At 40.3% G+C, this 18,837-nt stretch overlaps 1 protein-coding gene across 1 annotated transcript in view; it reads left to right on the top strand.

The window, feature by feature from the left end:
* The first annotated feature begins 3,170 nt into the window (after positions 1-3,170).
* Positions 3,171-18,837, top strand: part of LOC149300956 (C-C motif chemokine 3-like) — a 36,323-nt gene continuing 20,656 nt past the window's right edge. The window contains exon 1 of the mRNA XM_089484491.1: positions 3,171-3,280. Coding sequence (XP_089340617.1) covers positions 3,171-3,280 — 110 coding nt within the window. The remainder of the gene's footprint in view (positions 3,281-18,837) is intronic.

Genomic DNA, 18,837 nt, shown 5'->3' with positions numbered 1-18,837 from the left:
GAAACGCTTGGTCCTCCGCCATCTTCTCAACAGGGCCCGTAGACTTATCCCGCTTTATTGGCGGTGCGCCGAGGTCCCTACTTTGCTTCAGTGGGTGTCCCGGGTGGAGGAGATACGGGGCATGGAAGAACTGGTCCACCTGGCCACCGATAGGATGGAGACTTACACCGGGACATGGGCATGCTGGCTGTCCTTCCAATCCTCACCTGTTTTGGCCTCATTGCTTCGGCAATAGATTCTTTGCTAGCTGCTTACCTTTTTCCTTCCTTCCTGCCTGCCTGCTCTCTGATGCTTCCCTACGCCTCTCTTGTCCCCTCCTTCCTCCCCTCACCGATCCCCCCTCCCCCCTTTTTTAAATTTTTTTTTTTTTTTCTTCTCCCTCGCCCGTCTATGTTCTCCTCCTTTCTGTCTTGTGTGTTACATGTTGGTCTTGGTCTGTCTGTCCCCCCCCATACTTTTTTTTTTCCTTTTTCTGTTTTTTTTTTTTTCTTGCGATGTCCGGGGCATGCAGCAACTTCAATTTTGTGTTTACTTTTATGGGCTCACCACTCCGCATTGCTCCAGAACTCAGAGGAGAGGTGCGGTCTTTGCAAGGCCCCTCTGTATGATCACCTCTAGTCCTCAAGCTCCTACTTGCTTAGGGGACATTGTCTTTTCTGATATCGCCCTGTTTACATTTTGTTTTTTCTATTTGTCTCGATGTTTATTGTACTTTATTCTAAAAAAAAACTTAATAAACTTTCATTTACCTAAAATAAAAAAACTTATAATTTACAATGGCATTTCACGATTTGCCTTCTTATTTTACTGACATAATAATTAAAGCTATATTTTAACAAGAAGCCAAAAAATACCAAAAAGCTTTACTAGTAAATATTCATGTAAACTATTTTTGCCCAGTTATGCACATCTCCCCTCCAACTTGCCTCTCTGTCCCAGAAATGCCTTATACCCCCTGTATGCTACTCTGCCCCTATATATGCCTTATACCCTCCTATATGTCAGAGATGTCACTGTGCCCCCTTATACCTCCTATATGCCACTCTGTCCCCTGATATGCCTTATACCCCTCCTGATATGCCTTATAGCCCCCTATATGCCACTGATATGCCACTCTGTCCCCTAATATGCCTTATACCCCCTATATGCCACTGTGCCCCCTGATATGCCTTATAGCCCCATATATGCCACAGTGCCCCGATATGCCACTGTGCCCCCCTGATATGCCTTATAGCCCCCTATATGCATTTTACCCTTGATATGCCACCATGCCCCCTGATATGCCTTTTACCCCTATATGCCACTGAGATGCCTCTGTGCCCCCTGATATGTCTTATAGCGCCTTCATGCCACTGTGCCCCCTGATATGCCTTATAGCCCCTTTATGCCACTGTGCCCCCTGATATGCCTTATAGGTCCTTTATGCCACTGTCCCCCCTGATATGCCTTATAGCCCCTTTATGCCACTGTCCCCCCGATACACCTTATAGCCCCTTTATGCCACTGTCCCCCCGATACACCTTATAGCCCCTTTATGCCACTGTGCCCCCTGATACGCCTTATAGCCCCTTTATGCCACTGTCCCCCTGATACCACTGTGCCCCATGATATGTCTTTTGCCCCCGATATAAGAAAAACTGACATTTTTTATATTTATATTTATTAAATATAGACAAAAAAAATAAATACAATATAAATATATATAAATATATGGAAAATATAAACAATAAATAAAATATTACAGACATAAAAAAACCCACAAATGCACATAATTTAATAGATCCCGCAAAAATTCTACCTGCCCCACCAGGGGTTAATATATCAACAGAAGAAACACAGGGCAAATGAGCATAAAAAAAAAAAGGTAATACTTACCCAGTGCTGCTTACTTGTCCTGTTTTTCTTCTGTTGATATATTAACCCCTGGTGGGGCAGGTGGAAGTGGCAGTGAGATGAAGTACCAGAGGTTGCGCACATCGCGCACTAAAATCCAAATCCCCTGCAGCGCTGCAGGGGACCTGGATCCTTTCCGGCAGTTGGTAGGGGTCTGTGCGATGCACGCAGACAGGCGCTTCTCCCCTCCGCTTCCGTTGGGGCTTCCATGATGGAAGCTGCACCGGAAGGTCACGTGACGCCGAGTTCAGTAATAGAAGCCCCGGTGGAAGTGGAGGGGAGAAGCGGAAGCAGAAGGGCAGAAGCGGAGGATGTCTACGCATTTTGCACAGACCCTCACCGGGTGGCAGAGAGGATCCGGGTATCCTGCAGCGTTGCGGTGGGTCTGGATTCTACAGTTATAATCCGATCTCTATTTGAGATCGGATTATAGAAGGGAGTTTTTCAGAGCATTTGCTCTGAAAAACATCATTTTATAAATCGATAAAAATTGATTCAACTAATCGATTATGAAAATCGTTGACAACGATTTTCATAACCGATTATTATCGATTTTATCGATTCGTTGTTGCAGCCCTAGTATATTATATGCCCCCCTATATATTATTACTAATGTTTAATGTATCATGTCTACTCAATATTTGTATTGCATTTTAGATGGAAAACTAAATTTTTACCTGACAGCTTAGCAGTGTCATAACTTCAGGGGTCACAACTGCGTCTGGTCTCGTCTCTCTAGGGGCCTGGGCGACCCCTACAACCAACAAAACAAAATTGTTTAGGAAGGGCCCTTCCAACCTGGACTGCAGCGGGTTCACGTTTTGTAGGGAGAGGTTACAGGGGTGTTCTCTCCTTTTGGAGATGTGCACAATACTCAGGGTGAGGCCTGTAAAGTGGCATAGCCACCTCCCTCCTCCTGCTACTAATGCCTCTCACTATAAAACCAAGCACCCTGCTTGCCTTTTCCAATGCTTTATTGTAATTCCTGATTACCTTTAAGTCATCAGAAATAATTACTCCTAAATCCCTCTCTTCTGTTGTCACTGACAGAATAGTGCCTCCAATGCTTTATTCTGCTTTGAGATTTTTTTTACATACCAAGTGCATTATTTTACATTTAGCAACATTAAACTCTCAACTGTTCTAGTTGACTTCAAACTTTACATATTTGCCATTTTACTTGTTCCCCAAAAAAATTTTTTTGTGACGTGATCCCCAGGAAAAATAAAATTAAAACATTAACAAAGGGCTTTACAAATCCCAGGTGCCAGTTTGCCATGGCGACTGAGAATTTTGTCCTGGCGCCTAGGTCAGGAGCGTCCAACGTGCGCCCACTGACTTCAATGTGGTCTGCCCGCCCACAGACCAACGTTCACGAGGTGAAGAGGTAAGACTGCCGTGTGTGCACGCCAGCCGCTTTAATTATTTTAGGTGGCCGGGTTGCACACACTGTGCTGCTGAATGGCAGTGCCTCAGTGAGGCTCTTCGTCCCGCACCTTTCAAGACGTGGCGCTCAAGGGGGCGGGTTCACAGAAGAGTTCCTTGTGACGGGAGAGGATCGCCACGTCAGAGGAGAGCTAAGAAAAGCGAAAGTGTAAGTATTTACAAAAAATAGGGGTTCGAAGAAAGAGGGGGGAGTTCCCTTGAGACATCATTAAAACTTAAATAATACAAAAGGGGGATGGCTGGGTTTTCAAATTACAAAATCAATATTATTATTATACTTTATTTATAAAGCGCCGACAGATTCAGCAGCGCTGTACAAGATGAAAATTTTACAGATAACGACAAGTACAATACAGCAATTGACATACAGATACAAGAGGAATGAAGGGCCACATTCTAGGTGGATAAGGGGTGAGAAACAGGAGGTGAGGACTGCGTGGTAGTGAATGATGTTAATGTAGGGCGAGATAAGGGTTGTAAGTGGGTGAGAGAGAAAATATGAACGGGTGTGTGTGGCTGGGGCTAATACACGTGGCAGTGGGGGCATCAATAGACAAAAGGGTGGCTGGGCATCACAAATTAATACTAAAGGGGGGGCATCACATTAACCACTATAAAAGGGGTGGGGCATCAATACACAAGGGAGGAGGGTTGCTGGGGGCAACACATAAATCAATGCAAATGGCTGTGGTGGCATACATGCACAAAGGGGGGAAATACACAAGGTTGTGGGGAGGAACACATTTATCAATACTAAAGGGGGGCTGGCTGGGGCATTAATACACAAGGGGCAATAGCAAAGCAGTGACAAATAGAAGGCATGTTCATGGCCACAAAAATCCAAGTGAAAAACACTAATATATAGAAAATGTGGTGTGTCACATAAGAATATATAAAATTATCCGCATAACTTAAATGACTTTTGGTTCTAGTCTTTTTTACGTGTAAATTTAAGATCTGTTATTGAAAATAAAACTTTGTTAGTTTAAAAAAAAATACTGGCTCCAAACTTTTTTAGCTGGCTCCTAGATTCATAACAAATGTGTCAAGCCCTGCATTAACATCCTACACATCCACTTCCTTTCTGTCATTTCCATTTCTTTAAATTCTAGTCTCTAAACCACACCATTAAAAAGGAAACGCTGCATCAGATGCTTTTTCTGGTTTTCCTTCCTGTCTATTAATGTACAAATATGTAGAAGTTACAAGGATGTGTAAATGTATGATGTAAAAACAAAAACTAAACTAAAATGAAAGTTTGTTTTTTAGCTTTTCTGTGCAGAATGCATGTAACCATCCTGGAAGGTTTCAATAAAACAGCTCTGGATTTTTCAATAAAAACTGTTTAATATCATAATACCTACTCGGTTTTAATGGCAAACTATATCAATAAAAATCAAATTCTATTGCACTGCTAATATGATAGTGTGATTGAAAGCTGTAACTGTTAAAAAATTATGTGTCTATAAACAATTCTCTTTAGCGGTAAGAAAAAGTGTCAGCTTGGCTAATCTGTCTGCCCTAGACCAGAAATAGTGATAAAAATATCCACCCTTCATACCACACACAATTAACAATAATCATATAACTAATATCATAACTCTGCCACCACCAAGACAATTTATAAATGGGGTGCCTTGGTCCCCCAAGCGAATTAGACTAAAAACCTCATACAATATACTTTAAACACAATAATTATGCAATTTCAAATTACCAATAAATTGGTCTAATAAGGTAACTTGAGTTTTTACCAGAAAAAGACAGAACTTAATAAAGGAATATTTATTATGAACAAAAAATAGTCACAGTGCATACAAAAAAAACAGATAATAAACAGATTATTTACACCAAACAGATAAAAATAAAGAGGAGAAATTACAGAAAGCCTAACTACTCGTTTGAATGGTAAAGTAGCAGTTTTTCTGTCCTTCCTATGCTCGCCAAAGCAATAATTTTTGTGTTTATGAATTTCTTGCAAATTATGATATGTCACACTTGCTACTTATGACCGAATGTCACAGACTTCACAATTTTCTTCCAAACAGCTTAAGTTGCACTAGCCATATTTGTATTCTTTTTGTAGGGTGTGCTTTCCCCGTTCTAGATATGCACAAAAGGAGGTATGATTATGAGTCTATGGGTTATTATGGATGTATGTGTTGTATATGACCTTGGAAGAAATGGTTTTCCTGACTGCTAGTGGTCACATAGCATATCAAAAGAATCTACTATCTATGAGAGAATACAGGCATATAGTGGATCACTCAGCAAGTAGACATAGAGGCATCTCCGCTGTAAGATTTCACACCTTTCAGAGGGCCCTGGTTGGAGTCCGAGCTTCAAAAGACAAATTCATGGTGGTGAGAAAATATTTTGGGTAACAGATATTATTTGAAGGAAAACTTACTGGGCAGTTCACTAATTTTATAGAAAATGACAGGGAAAGTTAAAGAGCTTGTAAGAAAGTGATAGAGCCAGTGGTGTATTCTGGCCTAGGTAAACTAGACCTAGGCCTATGGAGGCATATCCAGGGAGGCAGCCCCTCTACTGCAGAACCAGTGTGGATAACCCTATTGACCAATCAGACTCCCCCATGCGTTTCTCCTCGATAAGCTTGTACAAGGTATATATCTGATGTCCTCAACCAGCCAATTGATCTTCACAATGGCTGGTAGTTAACTCAGGGCAGTGTCCAACATAACATTACATTACATTGCTGGAAAGAGCTCAACTCCCATTGCCTACGTCATTGCGTGTTTTTTATCTACGGAATAAGGTTTTGTCTACCTCTATTATACCTGGAACATTTCCCCCTATTACAGCCCATTTAAGGCTGTAGCAGCAGGGTTAGCCTTCACCCCATGCATAGGTGGCTTCAGGCTTCCCATGTTGAATGACCAAGTATTATGTTAGTCCAATAACAAAAGTACATTACTTTTGACAATATAAATACTGTATATATATATATATATATATATATACTGTGGATATATATATATATATTTATATATATATATATATACACCATATATATGTTTTTTCAGTGGTATGATTTAATGGTGGAAATTGTTAATGCCCCCCCCCAGTTTTGGCAGTGGTATCTAATGCCCCCCCTATATATTGTTTCTAGAGTTGCCACTGCTGAGAGCACACTGGTGGCTGCCCTAATATTTGGAGGCCAGTACCACTGTAGCAGGTATAAGCACACAGTGTGACAAGAGGCCGGCGAAACTGGAGCTAAAGGGCAGCAGGATTATAGATTGTTTCTACTACATGTTGAGGTTATGGATGAGCAGCACACATCAGCTTACATTTTGGCAGCTCTAGGAAGATGCTGGTGCAGTGGATTGGACAACAGGCAGGTACAGCAGTAGAAATGGGAGTGGTGGTGACTGATGGGGCAGCCCATATGGTGAAAGCAGTTAGAAAGGAGGACTTTGTGTCCTGTACCATGGAGCTGGATGTGTGTATCTACCAGTGTCGATTCTTCAAAATGGTCCAATTTGTGGGAGAAAATCAGTCCCATAGCATACTACTGGATGTGTGTATCCATTGGTACAGTGCTTCTGTTGGCAATCACACTCCTATCAGCAGTACATGCTGGAATCTTGATATGTCTGGGCATGGTAGGAATGTGATTGCTGTTAACAATATATATTAATATTGTTATTGAATTTTGTCCAATTTTGGTGTGTTACTTACTTTTAATAAAAGTGTGGGGGTTTTTTTTTGTTTTTTTTAAAGGTGGGGAGTCATTTTCGGTTTTGGTTTCGGCAAAGTGAATGCTGAATTTTCGGTTTCGGTCCAGAGTTTTAATCCCTAATAAACCAGATACTGAAGTAGGAGGCCTACTCCACATCAATGTTTGGCTTAGTATATAGTGATAAGAGTTATGCTGCATTATTGTCAATGTCTGACTCAATGTATAGTGATAGGGATTACGCTGTACCACCGTTAATGTCTGCCTCAGTATATAATGATAACAGTTATGCTGTACCACCGGCAATGTTTGCGCCAGTATATAACGATAGAAGCTATGCAGTAAAGTGTGTGTGTGTGTGGGGGGGGGGTGCCACATACAGGATCCTCCCCAGGTGCCAAATACTCTAGGTACGCCCCTGCGGGGATGAAAGGTTGAAAAAGGTTGCCTGGAAAAAAAATGATTTCATCCAAATCGACTTTAGCCATGCACAAACTTATTTGCTTTGACTGGGTTTTTAAGAGTCAAGGAGATGTTCTGGACTGCATGTTTCCTTTTGGGCTCAACTATCCTAACATCTGTTTATGCAAATGTTGGATATAAAAAAAGAGGCAATGGAAACTTTAGGGATTTTCCAACTCAATGTAATCTTCAGCAGTGGGCAGTCACAGGAAATGGACAGAGTGGTTTGCTAAAGCTGTTTAGTGCTGAAATGAAGAAATAATGTAAATTTTTCATTTTCGGTTAAGATGTATGTATTGTACAGCACAACATGAATTCTTAGTAAAAATGTAAATGTCTATATATACAGTATATATATATATATATATATATATATATATATATATATTAGGGCTGAAACAACTAATCGATAAAATCAATAATAATCGATAATGAAAATCGTTGTCAATGATTTTCATTATCGATTAGTCTAATCGATTTTTATCGATTTTATCCTTATATAATCTGACCTCAAACAGAGATCGGATTATAACACTAGAATCCAGATCCCCCGCAACGCTGCAGGGGACCTGGATTCCCCTCACTGTCGGCCGGTCTCTCACTTCCGTCTCTCTCCCCCCTCCCATACACCCCTCTGACTCACTGGTATTTTGTGACCCTCCATTGCTGACAGGCACTTTCACTGCAGCTTCATAGAAGCCTCAGCGTAAGTGAAGGGCAGTAACGGAGGCTGTCTGTGCGATGCAGACCCCCACCGGCTGACAGAGAATCGAGGTCTCCTGCAGAGGATCATCCTCTCTGTCAGCCGGTGGGGGTCTGCATCGCACAGACAGCCTCTGTTACTGCCCTTCACTTACACTGAGGCTTCTATGAAGCTACAGTGAAAGTGCCTGTCAGCAACGGAGGTTCACAAAATACCAGGGAGTCGGGAGAGAGGCAGAGTGGTGTATGGGAGGGGGGAGGAGTCAGAGGGGTGTATGGGAGCCACCCTCCCATACACCACTCTGGCTCCTCCCCCTCCCATACGCCACTCTGCCTCTCTACCCGGCTCCCTTGTGTCTTGTGAACCTCCATTGCTGGGAGGAGGCAGAGTGGAGTATGGGAGGGGGGAGGAGGAGGCAGAGTGGAGTATGGGGGGGGGGAGGCAGAGTGGAGTATGGGAGGGAGGAGGAGCCAGAGTGGAGTATGGGAAGGGGGAGGAGGCAAAGTGGTGACCTCCAACGGTATATAGCTTGTAAAAGAATTAAAAAATATTACGTTAAAAAAAAAATGTAAAAAAAATGATTTAAACATAAAGTAGTTAAACTTTAAAAAAAAATAAAAAAGTTTAAGTATTCTAGCTAAATGATCATTGTGGTAGCCAATGTTACCACAGCGATCATATAGCTATAAAAAGTCACATTCCCTTTTTAAAAATGGCCGATACTAATTTTTAATCCCATGATCCCTTTGATCATGGGGTTAAATTTAGCCAACGGTAGAGGGAGGCAATTTTTGAAAACCATTTAGCCCGTGCGGTACGTGAGTAACCATCTCATCCCTGGAGCGCCTTGCATTTTTACTGCAAAACTTATTTTTGCTGTAAAAGTGATTTTTTTTTTCTCCCTTTACCATCATTTCTTTGGGATTGTAAGGGGAAAGAATGGTGTGTGCTTCTGCGAGTGAATGGAGATATGAAAGGCGTGTGAATGATCAGTAATTAGGGTTGAAGCCTTGACGTGGCATTACTGCTCACGTAGGAAGTTAAATTATGGCACAAAAAGTACACATTTGCAAGAACTACACCCCTTGGCGCATCAAATGAGGGGCTGTATGTGTTTCTAGTACAAACCTGGAGTGCGCTAGACACAAATGAACATGTCGCTATGGATAGAAAAAACATATTTTCTAGCCAAAGCGACATATTCCATGATTATTTGTGCACTCAACTTTTGTCCTAGAAATACATGTAGCCCCTCATTTGAAGCTCCAAGGGGTGTAGTTTCTTAAAATGGATGAATTGTCTGAATGAGGGAGAGCATGAGTTAATATGTGCATGAATTGTCTGAATGAGGGAGAGCATGAGTTAATATGTGGATGAATTGTCTGAATGAGGGAGAGCATTAGTTAATATGTGGATGAATTGTCTGAATGAGGGAGAGCATGAGTTAATGTGTTTGTGTGTATCATAGATGTATAATTGTGGAAGGGCAAAGATGGCACTAGCCGGATGCTTGAGCCTTGGGGACCGAGATGGCACAGGCCGGGGGTATATGGGACAAAGATGGCAAATCGTATGTGTGTTATCTGGGTGCTGGCCAGGTTCTATGTGGACAGTGTGGACGCCAGGGCTTGCTTTGGGGTGTGCAACCTGTGATCTATGCCTGTAATTTAGGGGGTTTTAAATATACCTTTAATGCCGTGTTTTTATGTGAATTCCAATTGATCTGTACCTGCAAAGCTGGGTTTTTGTGTTATTCTGTAGATCCATATGTGCTATGCTATATTTCCATACATTATTTATGTGTACCTGCAAATACAGGGTTTGTATGTCTGATTCTGTTTATTTGATATATACCTTCAGTGCTGAGATCACAAGTGAATTTAAATTGATCTATACATGCAAAGATGGGTTTGTGTGTTAATGTGTTGATCGGCAGCAGGGTCTAATATATATATATATATATATATATATATATTTATATATATATATATATATATATATATCGTCAGCAGGGACTAATATTAATATATATCGGCAACTGGGGCTAATATTAATATATATGGGCAGCAGGGGCTAATATATATATATATATATATATATATCAGCAGCAGCAGGATCTAATATTAGGCCCTGAAATCATTTAGTGCAAAAGTTAAGGTATTGTTTTGTTTAAAGGATTTCAAGGATTAGTCGTACTAAATTGTGGCTTCAGGCTTCCCATGTTGAATGATCAAGTATTGTATTGTCCAATAACAAAAGTATCATTCCATAGCACATTACTTTTGGCAATATATATATATATATATATATATATGTGTGTGTGTGTGTGTTTTCAGTGGTATGATTTAATGGTGGAAATTATTAATGCCCCCCCAGTTTGACTGTGGTATCTTGTGTGCCCCCCCTATATATTGTTTCTAGAGTCGCCACTGCTGTCAATCCATTTATAAAACTTTGTGTCATCAACATACATGGGTGAGGATAGCTCCAGATCGTTTTTAGTGGGTGGGGAGTAGGAGGGGAAGTGGGTAGGGAGTGGGAACGGCTATATGGGGCACCGCTGCCCAAGAGATTTCTCAGGTTTGGTCATCAATCGACAAATACTGTAAACACTATATTAAGAAAAACATTGGGAGAAATTCTAACTTGACAAAAATTTTCAGATCAGTATGAAGAGGGGTTTTTCTGAAGAGGTGCATATTTAACAAAATTGAAAAAATTGATACAGCAGTTCGATGCATGACACAGCTGTCATCTAACCAAGGGTTTTTTTTTTAATAACTTTCTCTGGATTTCTCTGGACTGCATGACCTATTGATCAGTATTCACTATGCAAATGTGAAAATGGGCCAAAAACATTTTTTGGTTCACTTTCTGGCAACAAGTTTAGTTCCCTGCCCATTCGGTTCTGCTGAAAATTCTGAGGTATTTTTCATTCGGGAACAAAATTTTTTGCCCAGTGCCCACATTTATTCTCTCACACTCTCATTCTCCTTCACTCTCTCACACTCCAAATATTTCCCTACCTTATCTGCTGACCACTTACGCTTCTATCTTCGTACGCATCTCCCAGACATAACCCAGTGGGAACTACCGCCAAAAATGGCGGCACTTGCACTGACATCCTCTCCCCAATCCTCCAAGTGGAAGTGGTCGGCAGAAGCAGAAGTCCACTTGGAGGTCAGCAGAAAAGGTAGAGAAAGAGAGAGAGAGTGGATGAGAATGAGAGTGTGAAAGAGTGTGAGTGAATGTGGGACCACAAATTTTGGATGAAAATTCTGAGCTTTTTTGTTTTGTCTTATTCGTGGGGGGTCTGGCCTCATTCTCGGGGCTTCATATGAAATGCTGAATTGACCAAAATTTTGCAAATTTGCAATTCATACGAATACATTGTCATGTCATCAAAATATTGCATATTTGCCACCATACGAGTATTAATGTTTACTCTTGTACCATTGCGGCTCTGATTGTTCAGGCACTGCTCTTTTTTCAGATATGCAAGGTCACAGGTAGGCATCCACAGTTCCACTTGGTGTAAAAAAATTCACTTTTATCAAATTTTTATTTGCATTTATTAAATGGTGTCTACATTTCCTTTTCACAGGACTCTCCTTAAGGCTAATTAAAAAATAATAATAATAACATATCATTCTTCCAAATGGGGCGCAAATCCACATAGGGGAAAAAGAGATTTTTGACAAAAAATAGTATAACTCTGTATGCAAATGAGGCTTAGCAGTATTGCAAGTAAGTAATTCACTCATATTTCCAAGGACATAAATGCTCTCATCATAAAATATTCTTTAATTCTTCGTAGCTAAAAAATATAAAAACACAGCAGCAATGGCACAGTATCACTCGGTCATGTGGATAAGGTAAAGTATTGCACTTACAACAGATGAAATGTACAAAAGCGTGTACAAGGTAATCAGGTTAAAACCAGGCACCATCTTACAAATTAGAGGACTTAAAGGACCTGCTGCTAACATCTTGGTGCCAGATACCACAGCACACCTTAAGAGGTCTAGTGGAATCCATGCCTCCATGGGTCAGGGTTGTTTAGCTATGAAAGCAGAATAGCAGAAGTATAATTTCATGGGATGTCCCATGAAAAAGAAGATAGAAAAAAAGAGTTAAATACAGCATAATACATGTGTTTTATAGGAGGTGTTAAACTCTAGGGCTTAAGGGTCCTAACCAGGCCAGATGTTTTGGATTTGTAGTATTGGCATTTGAATCTAAATGGTTGGACATTATTAAATAGTAAGGGTTTATCAAAATCCTTCAAGGTGTGGATTTTTATACCACTGCTCTAAAGGAAAAAATCATGCCCATTTCTTTTACTACTGAGCGCACACTTTAGTATTTGAGATCTGGAAGTCACTCCAAACCTCATATTGCATACTTACCAACTGTCCTGATTTTCCCAGGACAATCCACGGATTTGAAAGCTTCTCTCAGTATTTCAGTGTCATTACCAAGGTATCGGCAGTTGGGGGTGTAGGGCCGGTTGGGGAACGTGTTTTTCTGGGTATGTTAGTATGTATCTGGGTATCGTGTACCTAGCGGGGGGTGGGGGGGCGGTCCGCACCGGGTGCCGCTCATCAGGGGGGTGCCAACTTGCCGGCACCCCTCCAGAGACGGACAGTAATGTCCGCCGCTGGAGGAGAAGGCTCGCAAGGAAGCGGTATCGGAGGACTTTAACAGACCTCCGGCTCCCTTGAGTGATTTTCTGTGCCATCTGAACCGAAAGAAGACAGAAGAAGAGGAGCGAAGAAGACAGAAGAAGAGGAGGGAAGAGGAAGAAAAGGAGCTGACTGCTGTAAGAAGAAAAGAGGAAAGGTAGGAAATCATTCAGTGAGAGTGACAGTGAGAGTGGATTGGTATGTGTGGAATCTGTGGATTGGTATGTGTGGAATCTGTGGATTGGTATGTGTGGATTGGTATGTGTGGAATCTGTGGATTGGTAAATGTGGATTGGTATGTGTGGAATCTGTGGATTGGTATGTGTGGAATCTGTGGATTGGTATGCGTGGAATCTGTGGATTGGTATGTGTGGATTGGTATGCGTGGAATCTGTGAATTGGTAAGTGTGGATTGGTAAATGTGGAATCTGTGGATTGGTATGTGTGGAATCTGTGGATTGGTATGTGTGGAATCTGTGGATTGGTATGTGTGGAATCTATGGATTGGTAAGTGTGGATTGGTAAATGTGGATTGGTAAATGTGTGAGAGTGATGGGTGTTATGCTGTACCATTTACAATGTCTTTTTCATTATATAATTATGCTCTAAAGTACATCATAACTCCCATCACTCTATACTGTTCCATACAGTGGCAGAGCTGGGAGACAGAGGCCTTGCACCCCCACCGCAGGACTCCTGAAAGGTAAGTGAACTTCAAAGGGGGGAGAGGGTAGATAGGGAGAAGGGAGTGAGACGGGGGGATAGGGGGTAGATAGGGAGAAGGGAGTGAGAAGGGGTAGATAGGGCAGAAGGGGGTGAGAATGGGTAGATAGGGAGAAAGGAGGGTAGCAAGAATATTGAAATAAAGAGTCAGAATGAGAGAGCGAAAATGAATGGATTAATGTGTGGATGAATTGTTTGAATGAGTGAGAGAATTAATGAATTTGTGAGAATGCATCAATGAATATGTGTAAATAATTTGTGTGAAAGAATAAATGATTGTGTGAATGAATTGTGTGAATGAAAGTGAATTAGTGAGTGACTGTAAAAGTGTTTGTGTTAATCATAGGTGTATGGTTGATTTGTCAAAAAGGCAAAGATGGTATAAGCAGGGTGTTTATGGGACAAAAATGGCACAGGCAGGGTGTTTATGGGACAAAGATGGCACAGGTAGCGTGTTCACGGGATAAAGATGGCGTACACTCGGCTGTTTGGGAACAATGCTGACTCATGCTGGGCTGTTTGGGGGCAAAGATGGCACATCCTATGTGTGTGTAATTTGGGTGCTGGTCAGGTTCTATGTGAGCAATGTGGACGCTGTTTTTTTTGGAGGGTTATTAAAGAAAGCACTATTATATGTTCAGTAAATGTTATTTAAATGTATTTATTTTACTTATAAGTTATTAATTTATTTTTTCAGATTTCTTGTTGTTTACAGTTGACATACAGTTTACAAATTGGTGCAATAAATATTCTTAACATAATTCTGTAGATGTCTTTACATTTGGTGGGGGGGGGTGCCACTTACAGGATCCGCCCCAGGTGCCAAATACTCTAGGTACGCCCCTGCGTGTGTGTACTGGGTGTACTGGTGTCTGTGTGATTGGGTGTTTCTTTTTGTGTGAGTGCCCCTCCCCAGGTCAGGCTCTAGATCCGCCCTTGTATGCAATGTCATCAGGTAATATCTGCAAGCTTTCCTTGTCATGCACCGTGGACAGTGCTTTATATAGTAACTGTATAGTAACTGTAGTTCACACATGAAATGCTGCTGCATGGCTGTGTTGTTTTTATTAATTATATTACTTATATTGAAATATATATATTAAGGTAACATATATGTTTAGTTTTTGGCTTATCATTAAGTATTTTTTACAAAAATTGTCATTTATTAAGATAGTTATTGGGTGTGTGTTTATAAATATATATATATATAAATATATATATATATATGTATATAGATAGATGTACAGCATATAGTGTATTGGCCCGAACATAGGCCGCACTCCCCCCCACTTTAAGTCTTTAAAGTGGGGGTGCACATTTCCGAGTGGGTGCAGGGGACCTGGATCCTCCCTGGCAGCCAGCATTTCAGATGGGACTTCTATAACGGAGCACTGGCCTGACATGACCTTCCAGGGCTCCAACACAGAAGCCCCGGAGGAAGTGCCGCCAGCGGTGGTTGTCTGCACGCATTGCTGGCCCTGGGGGTACAGTGGTAAGTCTGGGGGGCGTCTCATTTTTAGGGGGCAGAGTGGCATATCAGGGGGGCAGAGTGGCATATCAGAAGGGGGCAGAGTGGCATATCAGAAGGGGGCAGAGTGGCATATCAGGGGGGCAGAATGGCATATCTATAAGTAAGGCACATTATGAATTAAGGGGGACCTTTAAATGGCTATTGGTTTTACATCTTTCTGTTTACATATAACATATGCTGACTAACTGTATAATAGATACCAAAAATATAAAAATAGATGTATTCCTGTTTATTAGGTAAAATACCATTCCACTCGTGTATTTTTTCTTGAAAAAATAATTTTTTCTTTAAAATAGCACCAAACTTTAAGGGTGCGGCCTATAATCGGGTGCGGCCTATAATCGAGCCAATATGGTATATTGTGTGTGAAGCAAGAGAGCGGACCTAGGAAAATCAAAAAGTCTTCGTTGGCCTGGGTCTACCCGTTTTTGGCTCATTAGCTTGTTGAGCACGGACAGGTGCCTAAAGGGTTCATGGCAGTGACAAGTCCTGTGCTTGCCATGATAAGTCCTGCGGGTGCAATGTCAAGTCAGTTAGTGTACTTGGTGATGTAATCTGCACAATAATAACTAGGTGGAGCTAAATTATGCTAATTAGGTTTGCTAATTAGGTTTGGGGAGAGTGGGCATAGCTTTGTGGTAGTGGGTGTGGCAAATTTTCAAGTAAGTAAAATTTTTTCTATAATATGCAAACCATTACAGTGTTATTTTTTCTATAGAACTTTGCTGCTAAAACCTTGAAGAGATTGTGAATTTACAAGTGCAACATTATTTCAAGTTTTCAGAGTATTCATTCATCACGAGCCTTTGCTAAAGCCAATTTGCCCACTAGTATTATTCTTAATCTGCCCCAAGCACTTGACTTCAAATAAAGTGGATTCACTCTGGTATACTAGTGGCTAAGAGTGCCTCACACCTACCTTTACTGCCACTCAAGCCGCACATCTGGTCGGCATTTGTCTGCTGGATACACACGGCCATGCTCTGTGAGAGCGTATCAGTATAGCATATGGCCACACGTATATATGTATGCTAAAAGTGCATACATTAGCTATGGTCCAAATGAATTTGACGTTACCTCTCTTAAACAAATATAATAAACTAAAATTCTCCCCTGAAATCATTAATACATTAGGAGTGAAACCACCATTATTATTATTATACTTTATAAAGCGCCAACAGATTCCGCAGCGCTGTACAAGATGAACATTTTACAGATAACTACAAGTACAATACAGCAATTGACATACAGCTACAAGAGGAATGAAGGGCGCTGTTCACACAGGAACTTACAATCTAGGTGGATAAGGGGTGAGAAACAGGAGGTTTCTATATATAAGTGCCAAAAAAACTTGCATATACTCACATGCAGATGAAAGTAGTAGGAGGTATGGGAGATATATTAATATAACAGTTGAAGTTGGCGTGATTTGTCATGGATTTTTAAAGAAGAAGAATCATATTACAGACTTAAGTTTTACAATTTTTTACAGTGTATTTCTTTATTAAAAGCAATGTTGGCTGAAATTGATGAGGTCACATAAGAAAGTTTTTATTTAGGGAAGAGAAACTATCCAAAATAGAAACGTGATATCATTCTATCCTGTCAATGTGGTATTAACAGGATATCCTTAAATCACATTTTGGAAATTACAAAAAGGGGAAATATCCCCTATTACACACTATCCCCATATGTTTTCCTTTTCTCTATCCTCAGGATTTTCCAATCTCTGTAGGCCCCTCCCCCACCCGTCTTAGTGTTACTCTCCATACACTATAAAAGAGGGCATTTCAAACTTAAACTTAAAAGAATAAATAACGCATTCTCTTAGATTTAGATTCGTTCTAAAACAAATCTAAACATGAAGGTATCTCTGTTAGCTTTATCTGTGGTTATCCTGATGTGCAGTGCCTGCATTTACTCAAGCCCTCGTAAGTATCAATCAGAATTAAGCATATGTTTAATTTATAGGCATAACAGGCAGAGTATCTAGAGATCCTTGTCGGGGGGAAATAAATTTGCATACAGAGAAATAATAAGAGTTGTCAGTGGGGCTCAGTGTATAACTGAAGACTTGTAGCTAGGGCCGGACTGACGATCCTGAGGTGCCCTGGCAGTGGCCACCTGATGACAGGTGACCTTTTTATATTCATGTAGCAAGCATCCCACCTGACATTTGCCCATTGTGCCTGATGGCCAATCCAGGTCTGCCTGTAACAACCTGGGTCCATAGTAATAAAGACAGAACTAGAGTTACTCTTGATAAATTTGGAGAGACATATGTTTCCAATTTGAACCAGAAAGCATAGATGGAGGTCTTGTCATGTTTTTTCTATTTTATTTTCAAAATATAGAAGTTAGAGAGGAATATGTTATTATGTGAAATCATGAAGTGACAATTGTATATTTTCCTTACAGACACACCAACCTCATGCTGTTTCTCATATTCCAACAAAGTTACCTCCAAGAGAATTGCTTCTTATTTCTATACGAGTACTTTGTGCTCCAAACCAGCTGTAGTGTAAGTTTAAATTTACTCATATATTGACAGTTCTCTTCTATATTTGTTGATGTTGCACCATTAACCATTAGAGATATAGTTACCATTTTCAACCCTCACAGGAGATTTTGTGAGCTACAAAAGCACAAAAACTACAAAAGTTTCACACAATTTTAAGCTATATTTGTCTTTTCGATAATGACAAAATGAATTACAATAAAATATGTATTGTATATAGTACTTATAAACTATAAAACCACTCTAAGAAGATGGAGAACTTTAGGAAGCATACACTGGGAAGTTTACAGGTATGAGAGTGACGCTAGAACAGAATACATTTTTTTGCAATACAATGTTATCACATTTTGTCATAACAGATTATTATACAGTATCTTGTAGATTGTAGATTGTAGATTGATTTTGTTGAAATTCCAAAAAAGACTTTATTATTAAACTACTTTATTGATGCAAGGTTGTGTTTAATATTAAGTAGTCATCCAGTGAAATTGCTGGATAAAAATACATTCTAGGTCATTTCTGTATAACCTATGTGGCCTTTTTAAATTGTGTTAGATAACATATTTCTCTCTCACATTTAGATTTCTCACCATCAAGAACAATACTGTCTGCGCTAATCCCAAAGAGCAGTGGGTAACCAAGATCGTCAAAAGCTTAGACAAAAGATCTTTTCAGATGTCAGCATAAATGGACAATGCATGTGTAACCAGAAAGACAATAGCATTTGAAATAATGTTCCTCTAATCTTGCCTAAATTATTGTATTTTGTATTTTTTTAATAAAATGGTAAAATTATACAAAAAAAGCTGTTTTAGCAATATCTTAATTTTTTTAGTTGAATCAATGTTTATTAATTTTATAGGGTGATCAGAACCAAGGGGTTACAGTGGTTGGGGGTGAGGACAAGGTTGGATGACAATATAAATAACAATACCACTCCCTGCCCACATACAAATTAAGTGATGCCATACCCTACAATTTGTGTCAGTGGACATATGAGAAGAGACCCTCTGATTTCACAGCCTGTGGGAGTGCACTTAATGCAATGGCCTAGCTCTGAAAAAACGTCTGTGGCAGGGGATGATCTCAGTGATGGAGGGTAAATAAATTTTTATTGTTCTCAAAACAACGTTGTTACTGGGAAGTGGAGTAACAGACCCCAAAAAGTTGGAAAAA

This window comes from Sceloporus occidentalis, unplaced genomic scaffold (genome assembly GCF_023333645.1).
Source record: "Sceloporus occidentalis isolate IW3139 unplaced genomic scaffold, rSceOcc1.0.p SCAF_22, whole genome shotgun sequence".
NCBI lineage: Eukaryota > Metazoa > Chordata > Lepidosauria > Squamata > Phrynosomatidae > Sceloporus > Sceloporus occidentalis.
The sequence above is the reverse complement of the archived record's forward strand: the minus strand, read 5'-3'. Positions and strand labels throughout refer to the sequence as shown.